Source organism: Magnolia sinica, chromosome 19 (assembly GCF_029962835.1).
Source record: "Magnolia sinica isolate HGM2019 chromosome 19, MsV1, whole genome shotgun sequence".
In the NCBI taxonomy this organism is placed as follows: domain Eukaryota; kingdom Viridiplantae; phylum Streptophyta; class Magnoliopsida; order Magnoliales; family Magnoliaceae; genus Magnolia; species Magnolia sinica.
The window spans coordinates 62,219,762-62,238,486 of record NC_080591.1 but is presented as its reverse complement, the minus strand read 5'-3'; the positions used below and the strand labels follow the sequence as shown (position 1 = coordinate 62,238,486).

General features: G+C 40.1%; 1 protein-coding gene, 1 long non-coding RNA gene and 1 other non-coding gene across 3 annotated transcripts; all 3 read left to right on the top strand.

Annotated features, from left to right (window-relative positions):
* Positions 1-1,376: 1,376 nt before the first annotated feature.
* Positions 1,377-13,735, top strand: LOC131234701 (uncharacterized). The gene is made up of 3 exons (XR_009165749.1): positions 1,377-1,479; positions 13,413-13,505; positions 13,603-13,735. It is a non-coding gene; the product is annotated as an uncharacterized LOC131234701 (long non-coding RNA).
* LOC131235937 (small nucleolar RNA R71) lies at positions 9,779-9,885 on the top strand. Its single transcript, XR_009166448.1, has one exon. It is a non-coding gene; the product is annotated as a small nucleolar RNA R71 (small nucleolar RNA).
* A 7-nt stretch (positions 13,736-13,742) lies between the features above and the next one.
* Positions 13,743-14,781, top strand: LOC131234700 (ABC transporter G family member 36-like). The gene is made up of 4 exons (XM_058231634.1): positions 13,743-13,754; positions 13,859-14,030; positions 14,115-14,369; positions 14,449-14,781. Exons 2-4 carry the CDS (start codon positions 13,887-13,889, stop codon positions 14,707-14,709), a joined length of 660 nt encoding a protein of 219 aa, XP_058087617.1. The 5' UTR covers positions 13,743-13,754; positions 13,859-13,886; the 3' UTR covers positions 14,710-14,781.
* Positions 14,782-18,725: the final 3,944 nt, after the last annotated feature.

The window sequence follows — 18,725 nt, the reverse complement described above, 5'->3', positions numbered from 1 at the left end:
TTATAGATTTATAGATCTCTGCATTTGCAGGTTGTGGGATTGGCGAGGGCAATGTTCAAATGCTGTAGGGGGCTTGTATTCTAGCTGCTGCCTCTAGTGCAAAAATTGCCAAGGTGATGCTCCTTTCACATAAGGAATAATGTTGAAATTATTCTAGTATGTACTGTAATTAATTAGAATTCTATGTTATGGTAGCAGCATTTTACTTCAAATGAATTTTTACTATTATTATTGCTGTTTGTGCATGACACAGTGACTTTTACTTCAAATACCCTGTTTCAAATTGAGCTTCTACTTCAAGTTGACCATTTCAAATTGAACAAACAACGACTTTTAATACCTGAGCCAGTTGCAGTCCAAAATCTGGTTTTAATTCCTTGTTTGGGAATTACGTTTTGGGCTTCCAGATCTTACTTACACCATTCATTTCTATCATTTCCCTAGCTGCTTGACCAAATGCGAGTATCCATACATCTTCATTTTATTGGTCTTTATAGTAAAAACGAAATTAGTGATTGGTGTTAGTCCACTGGATCAATCCTTTCCTTGTTCTAATGTTGAATCGTAACAAGGTGTGATTTTATATAAACGGATGGATTGATGGAAAAACTATGTATTTTCAGTTCTTTCAGCAATGTTGAGGTCACGATGCGGCACAGTTCTTCTCAAGTTCCTTTGCTTGGTAGTTCTTTCTGCGACTGCCTCGGCCCATAAGAAAGTGCTCAAGGGTGTGAATTATGATGGAAGGTCATTGATCATCAACGGACGAAGGGAGCTTCTCTACTCAGGTTCCATTCATTATCCACATAGCACTCCTGAGGTATTGAATTGGATAATTAAGGTTTTTTCATTCTTTATTTTCTTTATGCCTATGAATTTGATTACTGAGGATGTCGAGTTGGATTTTTGTTAGACATGGCCACAAATCATTGCAAAAGCAAAGCATGGAGGGCTCAATGTCATCCAGACCTACGTCTTCTAGAATGATCATGAGCCTGTTCAAGGCCAGGTATAGCTCGACTAATTGAAAAGGGTTTTGATAGTATTCTAACAAAAGAAACATACAACCATGTGTGTTTAGCTTGAAACTAAAATCACCCAACTGAGAGATATGTAACTGAAATTAGATTCTTGGCACCTCCAAACATAACCAATGTAGTATGAGGAGTGATTGATCTGAATTGTTGAAATTGCAATTCAATTTTGCTGGAAGGAATGATCTGGTGAAACTCATCAAGACAGTGTATCGGTCCCTTCAATGAGGTTGAATGGAACTTTGGGTATCCAATATTTTCCTTCTAATCATATTCTTGTCTTCTCTTCAAATCAGTTGTCTTTCAAGAAAAAGAAAAAAAGAAAAAAAAGAAGCTTACTTTTCTTTAAATGTTCTAATATTGTCGGATGCACACAAGAGGATTCCCTTACTGACTAAAAGAGGTTGAGAACATTATGTTTCGTACCGATAATCCACCATTCAAGGTAGTTTTCTTCCTCATGATTCTTCTTTTCCATTATTGATATGAAATGAATACATAAGCTTACTGTTCACTCCCCAAGTATAGGGTTGTGATGTAGTAATAAACTCGGTGAGACCGAGGTTGAATCCCAAGGGACAGATACCTGTACGTACTCTGAAACTAAATAGAACTAGAACTAGAATGAGATGAAATCTAAATCGAATGAATTTGAGGGAATAATGGTGAAATATTAATCTAAAACTTAAAGAATTCAGAAGAAAGAAACTAGGGATTCAGAGGATCCACTTGTAGAGATCAAGGAGATCTTATGCAATGCATCAAGAATCATGGAAATCAAACTGAACTTACTTGATCTAGTCTTCACGAGATGAAAGGTATATGAATTAGAATGGATTCCATCATCAAACCATGCCCAGGAGACAAAGCAAACAACAGAATTAAACTAATTACTAACCAGTCAACAATGTATGAAAGTTAGGAAGGATACCGTCATCCAACCATGCCTGTGAGACGATGGTGAACAACAGGGCTTCCTGACGTCATAAACATCAAAAGGAGGAAGAAATACTCAAAGCCATCGCAGATCTATTGTAATTTCAGTCACAACAAACCATTAAATAAAACTGAAAGTATTCCTTTTAATTGAACTAAAATCAACATCCGTCAGTCTAGCATAAATCAAAGGCATAGACTCAGTCCCATCATGCCACAAGCTTCACCTCTTAGCCCTAGCTAAGAGGTTTAACCTGACATGATCCGGCTAAATCTTTTAAACAGAAACATAAATAATAAAAACTAAATAAGAAAACCTCCAACTATCTCTCTCTCTTGCGCAGTCGTCTGCCTCCAAGCTTCACGTCCAAAAGCCTTCTCTGATGCCCAAAAAAACTTCCAGTTCTCTTTCTTCTCCTCTCTCTTTTGTAGCTGATGAAGGTAGGCTAGCAGTGCGTAAGGGCTGGAGTCGGTGCATGCAGAAGAGCTCCTTACGCAGCATGAGAATCGACTTCCTTTCACAGCAAGGAATTGGCAGAAGAGGCGAGCCAGCTTACGCAGCCAGTGATCAGAAACTTCGTGCGGCCCGCTGTTCATTTTCTGATCAATTCTGCCAGCGTGGAAGTGGATAAATCTTCCCTCTCTATCATTTAGACGGTTCAGATCATCGAAAAGATTGATGATCGTGGCCCACAACTCCCCCGAATCTCTGAATTTTTCGGACGCGCGTAAGGTTCACGCAGACCTGCTGACGTGATCGGTAGGCCCCATAGTGATGTTTTATGAGAAATCCACACCGTCCATTGAAATCCTCGTGAAAATCCAGTCAGGAATGAGTGGTTTTGGCAGGTTCTTGTGTGGCCCACTGGATATTGTATTCCGCCGTCCATCCTGAGTTTCAACGGTCGAAATCCGCTACACGCTGCTTCCTAGAAAAATTCCACCTAGGTCAAGGCTAGTAGACCTATAGAATTCTGATAAACGGTTCGGATCGGACCTTCGACGCATGGTGGTGGCCCACAAGAGTCCAACCGAGACTCTGTTCCACGCACAGGAAACGTGGTTTCCTATTTTGAGCAGGAGAATCGGTGAAACCGAGTTTTGACCGGCTCCCTAATATGGCGTACTTCTCGTGCTCATGTACCTGTGTACATGCAATACACACGTGGGGTCCATAGTGATGTTCGAGAGAAATCTGCTCCGTCCATCTGTTTTGCTACCTCATTTAAGGAGTTGAAGCCAAAATTGACGCATTTCCAGATACCAGGCAGGCCCCAAATCACTGATTTATGGGCTGATCTGTCCGTTGGGCCACTTCTAGAAGGATCCAATGGCTGAAATTTGACATGTACGGTTAGTTTTTGGTCCTCGAGCCATGTATAAAGTTTCAAGCTGAACAGATGGTGAGAACCCTGTGATCTTGCATTCTGGCTGACTTTCAGGCCGCTTGAGCTTCAGTTTCTCGATTTTCGCGGATCCCTGGCGTGTAATTCTGTCGATCTTGGTCCCCTGGAATCCTTCCCTTGCCTTTAATGTCATCAGAGCATTAAATCCATACTTTAGGCTCTCTTTTCAGTCCAGGCTCTTCAAAACACCCTGCATTACAAACACGATTAATTCAGGCCGTTAAGCAATAACATAATCGTAAATCCATGCAATTAATGGGGTCTAATATGCAATATTTGACCCTCAACACAACCCCCAACCAGCATTTTGCTAGTCCCGAGCAAAGTATGCGAAAATAAGTTGAGAATTCTAGGACAATTCGTATGAACTCGAATGACTTTTGCAAAATAATTCAGATACGAGACTGTTACGTTGCATGAATGTTGGGTCTTACTCTCTCCTAGACTCAAACACACGGTACATTTCATAATCAATTTCAAAGTATTAGTCCCTCAATTAGAACAATCCTAAACACTGAGTTCCACAGGTGTATAGTGTAATCTCGGCTTTCAACATTAATACGCAACTCTCTATTTCAGGATATCATTGGTAACCAGTAAGAGAGTCCATGATAACCAAAACTTGCCTCAAAGATCATCTTTTCATTCCTTCAGCTTTTGATATTTATTTTTTTTCATTAAAAGTAATACCAAAACAAATCCTCACCTATAGGGAGTAAACCTATGGTGAAGACCGCGTACTCAAACCTTTTTACGTATTATCCGTAGGGAATGAAATCCACACGTATAGGGAGCAAACCTAGAGTGAAGAGTCTTTGCCTAACCTCTTTCAACGGTATCTTTTCCTTTCAATTGATCATGACGGGTATTTTTTTCAAGATGGTTCCTTTCATACTTACTGATCACCAAATTAACCCTTCACTATCAAACTGAAATCTTAATGTGTAAGCGAAATGTGACATGTGAACTCATGACTCAATCAATGTTTAAAACCTCTAACCATGGATTAACAATTTAAATTTAACTGTGAAATCTAATAGATAACTGAATCCAATAGTCATAAAGTACCAACATTACGCATCTTGAAATTCTAAGTGCCCTAGATGGCCATCAAAATCACTTCGAATTCATCCTAAACAAATTTTTTAAAAATTTCCACAATTTTTGTTCAAGACCAAGAAAATGCTGATTAGGTCATCTAATCTCCCACCCCTAACTTAAAATCTACATTGTCCTCAATGTAAAAGATATGAGCATGCAATGCACTTGGGACAACGAAAAGTAAATATGAAGTGATGGAAAGATAGTACTTGGATGATGAATCAAGAGACACTTTCCAAGAGATCACAGCATGGGCGTTGGTCAGCATGGGAGAGAAGGCAACACAAAAATAACAAAAATAAAATCCTACCTATACCACTTTCGTAGGTGCTCTCGATTGCATTTAGCGTATGCAACAAGCCTTTAAACCCCTAGGTTGCCCCTAGTGGACTAGTTGTAGTCTCGTGAGGGTTTGCAGTAATGTTACCCACAAACATTGAACTAACTAATGATAAAAATGAAATGAAATGAAGAGCTGGGTTGCCTCCCAGGAGCACTAAGTTTACCATCTTCAGCCAGACAAATAAAGCAACTACCTTAGTCCTATGAAGGCGATAAACCTACCTATACCTCCATCAGACTAGGAGATCAATCCTGGTAAACAGGGGCAGTCAGGGGCATGGACATGTCCTCTGAATCAAAATTCTCGACAAATGGTTTCAATCGATGTCCATTGACTTTAAACTCCTTGCCATTGTCGGGATCTCTTATCTCAACGGCCTCATGAGGAAAAACAGTAACAACAATGTAAGGGCCGGTCCAACGAGATCGAAGCTTACTCGGAAAGAGATGTAATCGAGAATTGTACAAAAGGACCTTCTGACCAGGCGTGAATGATTTTCGCAAAATGTGTTGGTCATGAAATGCTTTCATCTTGTCCTTGTAAATTCTCGAATTATCGTACGCATCATTCCGGATTTCCTCAAGTTCATTCACTTGAAGTTTACGTAGCGAGCTAGCATTGTCCAGATTGAAATTAAGATTTTTGATCGCCCAGTACGCTCTATGTTCCAGCTCCACAGGCAAGTGACAAGCTTTCCTATAGACAAGTCTAAAGGGAGACATTCCAATAGGGGTTTTAAAGGCAGTACGGTATGCCCATAAGGCATCGGTCAATCGGATTGACCAATCCTTACGATCAGGGTTAACCGTTTTCTCCAAAATGTGTTTAATTTTCCTATTAGAAATCTCAGCTTACCCACTTGTCTGTGGGTGGTACGGGGTGCTCACCCTATGAGAGATACCGTATTTCTTCATTACGCTCTCAAATGGTTTATTACAAAAGTGTGAGCCCCCATCACTAATGATGGCTCGAGGCGTTCCGAATCGAGAAAGGATGTTTTCTTTTAGGAATATAATGACTGTGCGATGATCATTAGTTCGACACGAAATTGCTTCGACCCATTTAGTGACATAATCCACGGCGAGCAAAATATACAGATTTTCAACCGATTGGGGGAATGGTCCCATGAAATTGATGCCCCAGCAATCAAATGCTTCAATGATAAGGATGGAATTCAAAGGCATCATATTTCGACGGGACAATGTTCCCAATTTCTAACAACGCTCACAAGCTTTGTAAAACTCATGAGTGTCCCTAAACATAGTGGGCCAGTAAAAACCACACTGCAGAATCTTGGCCGTGGTCTTTTTAGCAGAAAAGTGACCACCACAGGCCTGTGAGTGACAGAAGGAGATGACGCTCTGATGCTTATCGTCTGGTACACATCTCCATAAGATTTGGTTTGGGCAATATTTAAATAAATAAGGATCATTCCAGAAAAAGTTGCACACCTCGGTGAAGAATTTCTTCTTATCTTGCGCAGTCTACTGTGTCAGTATGGCACCTGTAGCAAGATAATTAGCAATATCAGCGAACCAAGGTGAATGGGAGACTCTGAACAGTTGTTCATCAGGGAACATGTCGTTGATATGGGTCGTCTCAAGGGAATCAAAGGTATTAAGGCGAGAAAGGTGATCGGCCACAACGTTTTCTACTCCATTTTTATCTTTAATTTCCAAATCAAATTCTTAGAGTAGAAGGATCCATCGTATCAGGCGGGGCTTAAAATCATTCTTAGAAAGAAGATACTTCAGTGCCGCATGATCTTTATAGATAATGATCTTGGATCCAATCAGGTAGGACCTAAATTTGTCCAAGGCGAATACTACAGCTAAGAGTTCCTTTTCCGTAGTTGAGTAGTTCACTTGGGCCAGATTTAAAGTCCTACTCGCGTAACGGATGACGTAGGGTCTCTTATCTTTTCTCTGACCTAGAACCGCTCCAAGAGCATAATCAGAAGCGTCGCACATAAGCTCAAAAGGAAGGCTCCAGTCGGGTGGCTGCATGATAGGTGCAGTGCTTAACGTGCACTTAAGCTTGGTGAAAGCTTCCTGGCATTGCTCAGTCCATTCGTACGGAGCATCCTTTTGAAGAAGATTGCATAGAGGATGAGAGAGGAGACTAAAGTCCTTTATGAATCGCCTATAAAATCCTGCATGTCCTAAGAGGATGGCACGTCTCTGATGTTCTTGGGTGGAGGTAGGTTAGAGATAAGATCAATTTTTGCCTTATCTACCTCGATTCCCTTGGACGAGATGATATGCCCAAGGACAATTTCCTTCTAAACCATGAAATGGCACTTCTCCCAATTAAGTACCAAGTTCTTTTCTTCACATCTTTTCAGCACACATTTAAGACTTTCCAAGCACTTGCTGAAAGATGGACCGTAAATAGAGAAATCGTCCATGAAGACCTCTAGATATTGCCACACCATATCAGAAAAGATACTAAGCATACATCGCTGAAAGGTGGCAGGGGCAATACATAGTCTGAATGGCATCCTTCGGTAGGCAAAGGTGCCGTAGGGACATGTAAATGTGGTCTTTTCCTGGTCTTCAGGGGCTATCTCTATCTGGTTGTAGCCCGAATACCCGTCAAGGAAACAGTAATAGAAATGACCAGCTAACCTTTCCAGGATCTGATCAATGAATGGTAAAGGAAAGTGGTCTTTCCTCGTGACGGTATTCAACTTCCTGTAGTCAATGCACATTCTTCAACCAGTAGTGACTCTAGTCGGCACGAGTTCATTATTAGCATTGGCTACGATGGTGATTCCGGACTTCTTAGGGACCACTTGAGTTGGACTCACCCATTGACTATCAGATATAGGGTATATGATACCCACGTCCAATAGTTTAAGAACCTCGGCCTTAACCACTTCCTTCATGGTTGGATTTAGTCTACATTGTGGTTGCCAAGCGGTTTTTTCATTATCCTCAAGATATATACGGTGAGTACAAATCGAGGGATCGATTCCCTTGAGGTCCGCTATCGTCCATCCCAAGGCTCCTTTATGCTCAATGAGAGTAGATATGAGCATACTCTCCTGTTCTTTCTCCAGGTGGGCAGAGATCACCACCGGGTATGTCTCATCTTGACCTAAATAGGCATATTTCAAATCAGAGGGCAAAGGTTTTAGGTCAAGCTTCGGCGGCTTGAGGTTAGACGGTAGAGGCACTACATCGGTTTGTGGCAATTCTTCAAATTGTGGCCTCCACCGGTTAACTTCCAGCACCGGTGCAGTATCAAGCAAGGCACACGTCTCCCTAATCATGTCATCATCAAAACCATGGTAGTGGGCTAGGCACGTCTCTAGATGGTCGGAGGATAAGGTCAGAGGTGTCGTATCTTCCACGAAAGAGTCAATCATGTTAATGTCGTGGAAATCGTCATCATCCTCTGAGTTGCTGCCGTTATTGAAAAAGATGTTTGACTCCAATGTCAAATTTTCAAAAGACATAGTCATGACACCATTCCTGCAATTGATAATTGTATTTGACGTGGCAAAGAATGGGCGACCAAGAATGACGGGAATCTGAGTGCTCATGTTATTAATGGGTTCAGTGTCCAGGATGATAAAATCTACAGGGTAGTAAAATCTATCGACCTGGACTAACACATCCTCAATTATCCCTCTTGGTATACGAACAGAGTGATCAGCAAGTTGTAGTGTGGTTAGGGTGGGTTTTAATTCACCCAAACCTAACTGTTTGTATACCAATTAGGGAATCAGATTTACGCTTGCTCCTAAGTCAAGAAGTGCGTGATCAATTCGATGGTTCCCGATTATACATGATATAGTTGGGCTATCGGGATCCTTGAATTTCTGCAGCATGTCTTGCTTCAGGATGGCACTCACTTTCTCAGTCAAGAAGATTTTCTTTTGAATACTTTGTCGTCTTTTGGTCATGCATAAGTCTTTCAAAAATTTGGCATATGAAGGAATCTGTTTCACGACATCAAGTAGAGGAATGTTAACTTTGACTTGTTTCAACACCTCCAAAATATCCTGAGAGTTAGAAAGACGTTTTGGTGCAACCAACCGTTGGGGGAACGGAGCAACTGGCTTCTCTAGAAGTTCCGGTTCTAATTTTTGTGGGGCATCCCTAGATCCATCATTGTTGTCCTCTTCTGGTTCCTGAGGCTTTTCGGGCCTAACTGGAAGAGTTTTATCAATGATCTTTCTACTCCGAAGAGTGGTGATAGATTTAGCGTGCCCCATGTGATTTGAAGAGCTGCGATCACTAATCTCGTACTGCGGTTTAGGATTGGGGAGAGGTTGTGCAGGAAGCATCCCCTTTTCTATAACCGTCATACGAGAATCTATCTTTTGCATAAAATCTGTAATTCCCCGCATTGCCTGAGCCAGCTCTTGTATGGAATTTTGAACCGGTTCCTCTTGAGGTTTCCCTTGATTTGGATTTTGATTGAAGAAAGCTTGAGGGGTAGCCGTTTGTCCATTCCTCCAACTAAAGTTTGGATGATTTTTCCAACCAGGATTGTACGTATTGGAGTTAGGTCCAGTAAAAGGTCTTTGATAGTTGTTTACGGCATTGGCTTGTTCATTCAACACTCCTCGAAAGGCAGGTATTGTAGGACAGTTTTCAGTTGTGTGAATGTTGCAATCACAGATGCCGCAAACAATTTCATTGACCTTATCCTTCTTTCCTTCCATGGCCTCAACTTTCCTTATGAGCGTAGTCACTTTACACTTGAGATCATCCTCTTCTTTCAAGAGATATAATCCACCTTTCTCCTTTAATTGAGTCGGCCTAGATGTGGTGTTCGACTTTGGGTAATAGTCCCATGATTGTGTTTTTTCAGCAAGACTATTGAGGTAATCCCATACCTCGTCAACATTTTTATTAATGAATTCTCCATTACACATTGTCTCGACCATTTGGCGCATAGAAGATGTCAGTCCATCATAGAAAAAATTTGTAATGCGCCACGTTTCAAATCCATGTTGTGGGCATGAACTGACCAAATCTTTGAACCTTTCCCAACATTGGATGAATGTTTCATCTTCCTTTTGGGCAAAGTTCATGATTGCTTTTCTGAGAGTAATCGTTTTATGATGTGGGAAGAATTTTTTTATGAATTCCCTCTGCATGTCATTCCATGTGCCAATGGATTTAGGACGCAGTGAATGTAACCACGTCTTAGCCTTCTCTTTTAAGGAAAAAGGAATGAGTTTCAGCCTGATTGCATCCTCAGATACATTAGGAAAATATAACGTAGCTATAATCTCATCGAACTCTTTCAAATGTAAATATGGACTTTCTGATACAAATCCATGGAATTTGGGAAGGAGTTGGATAACTCCTGGCTTGATGTCCATTTATCCTGTGTTTTCAGGAAAAATCATGCATGAGAGCATACTCACTCCCGCTGGTTGTAGATAATCTCGTAAAGCACGAGGTGGGGGTGCCTGATACACCTCATTCTCATCTTGGGTATCCTCCACCCTGGGTGGAAGTAGAGGAGGTTGGTCTTTAGCCATAACTTCAGTTAACTCAGGGAATTTCGAGCAGTGTCTAGTCCTGCGATGGATAGTCAACCCCTCAACCAATCCTCCTTCAGTCAAGAGACATCGAGTGTTGTCACGGGCCCACTTGGGCATGAAACACTCGTAGCCCTCAATCAAATTCAAAGCCTAATCCTAAGAAAGGAAAAGAAAATCTAAAAAGAAAGAGAGGGAGAGTTGGAAAGAAATTACCAAATTGAAGCCCCTAAGTTAAGGACCTACAAAAGAAAACAAACAAGTCAGTTCTAAAGAGAATGTCTAGAAAAAAAAAATCTTTAAAAAGGAAGATAGAAGTAAACTAGTTTCTAAAAGAAGAAAGTCCTACACTAAAAAGTAAATTAAAAAGAGATATGAAAAATAGAAAGTAGAGAGAAAGAACTTACCGAATTAGAAATTTCTATCTTAAAGGCCTACACAATAGGAAAGTTAGTTTCTAAACAAAAATTCTATGAGTAGAAAATTAGGAAACAAAATTAGATTCTAAAAGAGTTAGAATTAGAAAGTTACTACAAGACAAAAATAGAAAGTTAATTTCTAAAAAGGGAAAGAAATAACCTAGTTTCTAAAAATAAAAGAGGAAAGTTTCTAAAAATAAACTATTTCCTATAGATAGGAGGATACTAGAATTAGAAAATTTCTAAAATTTAAACCCTAATTTTAAGAGTAGAAAAAGTAGAGAAATTAGGAAGGAATTACCAATTTAGAAACTCATGTCAGGGTCCTACAAAATCAGGAAAACAGGTTAGTTTCTAAAAACAAAATAATAGTTCCTAAAAATAAAATAAAATAAAAACTTTTAACATAAAGTTAGTAAAATCCAAATCCTAACCTAATTCTAAAACTAATTAATTTTAAAAAACGTAACCGTCAATCCCCGGCAACGGCGCCAAAAACTTGTTCACTCCCCAAGTATAGGGTTGTGATGTAGTAATAAACTCGGTGAGACCGAGGTCGAATCCCAAGGGACAGATACCTGTACGTACTCTAAAACTAAATAGAACTAGAACTAGAATGAGATGAAATCTAAATCGAATGAATTTGAGGGAATAATGGTGAAATATTAATCTAAAACTTAAAGAATTTAGAAGAAAGAAACTAGGGATTCAGAGGATCCACTTGTAGAGATCAAGGAGATCTTATGCCTGCATCAAGAATCATGAAAATCAAACTGAACTTACTTAATCTAGTCTTCACGAGATGAAAGGTATATGAATTAGAATGGATTCTGTCATCAAACCATGCCCAGGAGGCAAAGCAAACAACAGAATTAAACTAGTTACTAACCAGTCAATAATGTATGAAAGTTAGGAAGGATACCGTCATCCAACTATGCCTGTGAGACGATAGTGAACAACAGGGCTTCCTGACGTCATAAATATTAAAAGGAGGAAGAAATACTCAAAGCCATTGCAGATCTATTGTAATTTCAGTCACAACAAACCATTAAATAAAACTGAAAGTATTCCTTTTAATTGAACTAAAATCAACATCCGTCAGTCTAGCATAAATCAAAGGCATAGACTCAGTCCAATCACGCCACAAGCTTCACCTCTTAGCCCTAGCTAAGAGGTTTAGCCTGACATGATCCGGCTAAATCTTTTAAACAAAAACATAAATAATAAAAACTAAATAAGAAAACCTCCAACTATCTCTCTCTCTTGTGCAGCCATCTGCCTCCAAGCTTCACGTCCAAAAGCCTTCTCTAATGCCCAAAAAAACTTCTAGTTCTCTTTCTTCTCCTCTCTCTTTTGTAGCTGATGAAGGTAGGCTAGCAATGCGTAAGGGCTGGAGTCGGTGCGTGCAGAAGAGCTCCTTACGCAGCATGAGAATCGACTTCCTTTCACAGCAAGGAATCGGCAGAAGAGGCGGGCCACCTTACGTAGCCAGTGATCAGAAACTTCGTGTGGCCCGCTGTTCATTTTCTGATCAATTCTGCCAGCGTGGAAGTGGATAAATCTTCCTTCTCTATCATTTAGACGGTTCAGATCATCGAAAAGATTGATGATCGTGGCCCACAACTACCCCGAATCTCCAGATTTCCCGGACGCGCGTAAGGTTCATGCAGACCTGCTGACGTGATCGGTAGGCCCCATAGTGATGTTTTATGAGAAATCCACACCGTCCATTGAAATCCTCGTGAAAATCCAATCAGGAATGAGTGGTTTTGGCAGGTTCTTGTGTGGCCCACTGGATATTGTATTCCGCCGTCCATCCTGAGTTTCAACGGTCGAAATCCGCTACATGCTGCTTCCTAGAAAAATTCCACCTAGGTCAAGGCTAGTGGACCTGTAGAATTCTGATAGACGGTCTGAATCGGACCTTCGACGCATGGTGGTGGCCCACAAGAGTCCAACCGAGACTCTGTTTCATGCACAGGAAACGTGGTTTCCTATTTTGAGCAGGAGAATCGGTCAAACCGAGTTTTGACCGGCTCCCTAATATGGCGTACTTCTCGTGCTCATGTACCTGTGTACATGCAATATACACGTGGGGTCCATAGTGATGTTCGAGAGAAATCTGCTCCGTCCATCTGTTTTGCTACCTCATTTAAGGAGTTGAAGCCAAAATTGACGCATTTCCAGATACCAGGCGGGCCCCAAATCACTGATTTATGGGCTGATCTGTCCGTTGGGCCACTTCTAGAAGGATCCAATGGCTGAAATTTGAGATGTACGGTTAGTTTTTGGTCCTCTAGCCATGTATAAAGTTTCAAGCTGAACAGATGGTGAGAACCCTGTGATCTTGCATTCTAGCTGACTTTCAGGCCGCTTGAGCTTCAGTTTCTCGATTTTCGCAGATCCCTGGCGTGTAATTCTGTCGATCTTGGTCCCCTGGAGTCCGTCCCTTGCCTTTAGTGTCATCAGAGCATTAAATCTATACTTTATGCTCTCTTTTCAGTCCAGGCTCTTCAACACACCCTGCATTACAAACACGATTAATTCAGGCCGTTAAGCAATAACATAATCGTAAATCCATGCAATCAATGGGGTCTAATATGCAATATTTGACCCTCAACACTTACATGCACATTTAATGACCTCTTACTGAAAATTTTCAATATTCAGTATCATATGGAGAAGTTTACAAAGATGATTGTGCACATGATGAAGAGAGAGAAGTTATATGCATCTTAGGGCGGTCCTATTATCCTATCACAGGTTTAATTCCTTTGTAACTTCCCTCGTCCAAATTAAAAGTATGGTCTTACTTAATCCTCTTAATCTCGATTGGCTTAATATTCTTTGGTCGGTCCAGATTGAAAACAAATATAACATTATCGAGCTTGCATTTAAGGAGAAGGGAGCATCTTATGTTTAAGGGATCGGAAACATGGAAGTTGGGCTAAAGACTGGAGTGCCATGGGTGATGTGTAAGCAAAGAGATGCCCCTGATCTTGGCACCAGAACGTATGATTTTTTACTATGTTCTATTACTGTCTAAATACAAATTGAATTTGTTTACTTAACACTAACTAGACTAAGTTGATGTAATGGCAATTTATTTTTTGCAGGAGTAAACGACAGGATCTGCTCAACGCAATGGGTTCCATGTACACAGCAGTTCTATTCATTAGAATCGAAAATGTTGCATCTGTGCAGCCAGTGGTGGCCATTAAACGAACGATCTTCTACAGAGAGCGGGCTGCTGGAATGTACTCGGCTTTGCCATATACGTTTGCACAGGTAACTAATTTTACTGACCAAAATACTTTTGTAATGTTTTTGAGTTGTATCTCAACTGTTTTTGTTTATTTTTTTCATTTTCAGGTTGCATTCAACGTTCCATATATCTTGGTTCAGACTCTAATATACTCTGTCATTGTCTACGCCATGATTGCATTCGAGTGGACTGTTGCCAAGTTTTTCTGGACTGTTTTCTTCATGTTCTTCACATTGCTCTACTTTACATACTACGAGATGATGGCGGTTGGCATAACTCCTAATCATGACATTGCTGCGATAGTTTCATCTGCTTTTTATGTGATATGGAATCTCTTCGCAGGATTCCTAATTCCCCGACTTGTAAGTTCTAAATCCAATTTCTCTCCATACACTTTTTTCCCCTAATATGAGGAACTAAAATTTCTTCTTTTGATTACAGAGAATCCCAATATGGTGGAGATGGTTATATTGGGCATGTCCCGTTGCATGGACCTTGTATGGAATGGTCGTTTCTCAGTTTGGCGACTTGGAAACTCCTATGGAGGAGAATGGCGTAACGGTGAAGGTCTTCACAGAGGACTATTTTGGATTCAAACACAGCTTCTTGGGAGCAGTTGCTGGTGCTATTATTGGGTTTACAGTGCTCTTTGCCACTATCTTTGCTTTTTCAATTAAGGTGTTGAACTTCCAGAGAAGATGATTGAATGTTGTGGATCATATGAGGCCCATCTTAAGGCATTTGGGCTGCTACTATATAGACTTTTTATAATGTATTTCTCTGTTTGGACGGTTGAAGATTGTTAGTTTTTTTTCCCTAATTGTTTAGTGTTGTTTGGTGGTTGTTGAGCAATGTAGTTTGCCAAAGTTGAAGAGCCCAGAGTTATTAGGGATGTGCATAGGATTAACAGCATGTAGTTCCTGTGTCAAACAGCAGCAGCAGTAGCAGCACTAATACTTCCAACCACTATAGGAAGGGATGTGAACAGGATTAATAGCCAATGACATGTACCAGACTACCCTGGAAGTGGTGCCGAAGGAACCCCAGATCCCTCTAATGGCAGATGGAATACCAGGCCTGAAGAACTGGTGGAATAGATCGCTCAGGTTGTGGGGGATCGACGAGAAGACATTGAAGAGGAGGATTTGAAGCGGATGTCATATCTAAAGGCAGAGTGATCATTTTAGAAAAGAGCAAGGAATTGTTGGATTATAAAAGCCTGGCAATGAAATGTTGTATTGAAATTGGAAATTGGAATTGAAATTGAAATGTGTACTAGAAAAGAAGGAAAAGATTATTATGTGTGAATCATTCTATTGTCTTTTTCTTCTATTTGTGTAATTATCTAGCATATAATACAAGTAGATTACATACCCTACTCTCTCTCATACAATGAACAAAAGGGTTTAAAATTGTTCTTAAAATTCCATCCTAAAATCTGACTGTTAGCAACATTAATAAGCATTCAAAACCATTTCTAAAATTGTGCTTGAAATGTGACTGTTAGCACCAGAACGGTTTAAAACAGTTCCTAAAATTCCGTTTCTAAAAATTGAAACAGTACCCAAAACAGTTCTAAACCATTCTTGATTTTCTGCGGCACCTCATTTAGGAACGGTATTAAACCGTTCTTGAAGCATTTAGGAACAGTTTAAAACCGCTCCTAATGGCGATTTTGGTGTAGTTCCCTAATGGAATGGACATGATAGAAATTTCAATCGGCATATGTACGTGGAACTCAATGTGCCCAGGATTTTTTATGTACTTCTCCAAATAAACTCCATCATTACCAATTGTAGTTGTAGCTTCGCTCATCACTTGCTACATAAAAAGAAAGAAAAAAAGACAATGCAGTATGAATTTTGAAGACAAATGTAAACAGAATGAAATAGAAGTCAGAGGTGATCTTTTAAATGTACAACATTTGACACATACTTGTATAGACTTCACTGATGTTGACATTCTAGAATATCATGCTGACATGACACCATTACATGTCACTTGTTGTATTGGGACCCGATGCCTTGAAGGTGTCCATGTCACACTAGGCCATCAGTTGCTTGTCTGTTAACAAAAGGAAATCTCTAGTGGAGCTATTATTGCTACTGCTACTAGCATGAGCACTAGCACATGTAGAGAAGGGCTTTACTCAGAAATCTCTGGTGGAGTTGTTACTGCTACTGTTAATGTTATTGCTACTGTTATTGTTACTGCTCCATCCACTATGGACCATCTAATATGGACGTCTCACACAAGGCATGAATGCTACATGTACAATGGCAAATACAAATAGTAGGTTGTGGGAGACGACAACTGAGTGTTTTTCTGCATTATGGATCCAACACTCAAACGATTGAACACATGCCATTGATTGAAGAGATGGTTCATTTGGTGCTCCTCATTGAAGGCAAGAAAAGTATTGGAAAGGTGATATGGTGGTCTATATCAAGTCTGTTCTTACTGATTGGACCATTTTTGGCTTATAGATGGACAATTTAAAAGAATACTAATAACAATCAATATAAAGTGGAAATCTGTCGAAGACGGTTTTTTTTTTTTTTTTTTGGGGGGGGGGGGGGGGGTGAAATTATCATCAGAATACAACAACATTCAGTCCCACCGAAGTAGGTTTTAGCCCGACCGAAACTGGCCATTGTTGGACAAATCTGAACAGGTAAATTTGGCCTCAGTTTAGTTGGACTTAGTCTGACTAAATGCCATGTTCGATCTAATCAAAGTCACCCTCGATCTGAATGAAACTAGCCAAAACAATCCAATAAGATACGACTATAATTCAGTCCGACCGAATCTAGATAAAACTGTCCAACAGCTTTTGGTCCTAATTCGGTTCGACTGAAGGCCCTCTCAGTGCAACTAAAATGTGGTTGCTAAAGATCTGTTGGAACACTTTTTCTATATATTTAGCTTTTGGATATTTGCAAAGACGATGGATTTTAGTATTTTAGATACTCTAATGCATCATAAGCCTAACCAAATAGCCTAGAACTCTTACCCATTGAGATTTCTGTCTTCTTTTTAGTGATTCTTCACTCAAACAAGCATTCTATGCTTCTATTCAAGAATAACATGATCTCATGCCTTCTCTACAGTATCAAAATCAAGCTTATTGGTAAATATAGTCTCTACCATACTTTAGAGTGTCCATCAGTGGAATCCCCTAGAAAAAATAACTTCCCATTAGTTTTAGGAGATTCAACCCACTCCCACCACCTTGGTCATTTTGAAGAAGAATCAAATGTAAGGAGATTGATCATGAAGCTAAAACCTTAGTGAAGCAGTTGCAGCATGAATGAGGGAGCATTGGGAAGCTGATTGAATCACGGTAGAGCGGAGATCAAGCAACCTAAGATGGAGCTACAAATGGACTCAATCAGACAAGTAAGTGTCAAGTGTAGAGTCTATTATTGTACTCCTACCTTGTATAGGTTGGAGTGCAAGAGTTTATGTTTAAATTCACCTAGGTTCTTCCATCGGACCTTGGCTCTTCCATAGGGCCTAAATTTACAGGTTCTTATATAGGACATTGATTCTAGTTTGGAGTTTAAATTTCAGGTTATAGTGGTAGGACCTTAGCTCTTGTGTAGGGTTTAAAGATTTAGGTTCTTGGGTAGGACCCTTGCTCTTGTATAGGGTATAAACTTAGAGTCCTTATGTAGGGCTGTAAAGGTTAGAGATGAACCTAATTTAAAACCTTCGATAGCAAAATCCGGTACACTCATAGGTTGAGTGCATCCGCCGGGAGTGGAGTAAGCAAGTAGCTGAACCACCATATGTGATTGTTTTTGGGAATGTTATTTGTGTACTTGTTTAATTATGCTAATATGTTTAAATGTTTAAATTATGTATGCATGATTAAATGAATGCTTAAAGTAATAAGTAGCACATCTCACGCACACATGTTTACTATCTCTATAGATCAAGAGTCTTAATTGTATATCCTTTTTTTCTTAACACACACGCGCACACCCCCACACACTCACGCCGTAGTGGGATTTCACCACCTATGGATGCTCGAACCCTTGACCGGGTGTTGAAACTGCTAAGGGGGTGTTTGACACATGGTATTATGAAGGATTAGGTGGGATGGGATTTAAAAAATGTAATTATTACATGTGACAGGGATTGTCCCCTGTTACCATGGGATAAGATTAATTTCAAGCTATGTTTGTAATACAGTGGGATTCACTCTTTGGTTTGTTGTACATTGGATAGATATACTCACCATCATTTGAAACTATTGAGAATAACACGTGTTATATCCATACCATTTATCTATTTTGTAACCTCATTTTATGGCATGGGCCTAAAAATGAGGCAAATCCAAAACTTATGTGGCTCCAAAGAAGTTTTCAACGGTAGGTGTTCAATCCCCGCTGCTTTTTATGGTGGGGTCCACTTGAGCTTTAGAACTTCTTGATTTTTTGGCCCATGCTTTAAAATAATCTCTAAAAATGGGTGGACGGTGTGGATATAGCCCACGCATCATGGTGAGACCTACATAACTTGCAAACATTGAGTGGAATTGGCATGGGACCAAATGCAATTCCATCTAATCTAATTCCAAGCTTTTCTATTCTTCCCAAACATTGAGAGGAATTGGCACGGGACCAAATGCAATTCCATCCCACCTAATCACATCTAATACCATGCGCAAAGCGCCCCCTAAGAGTATTAATTGTATACCCTTGCCTCCTTCC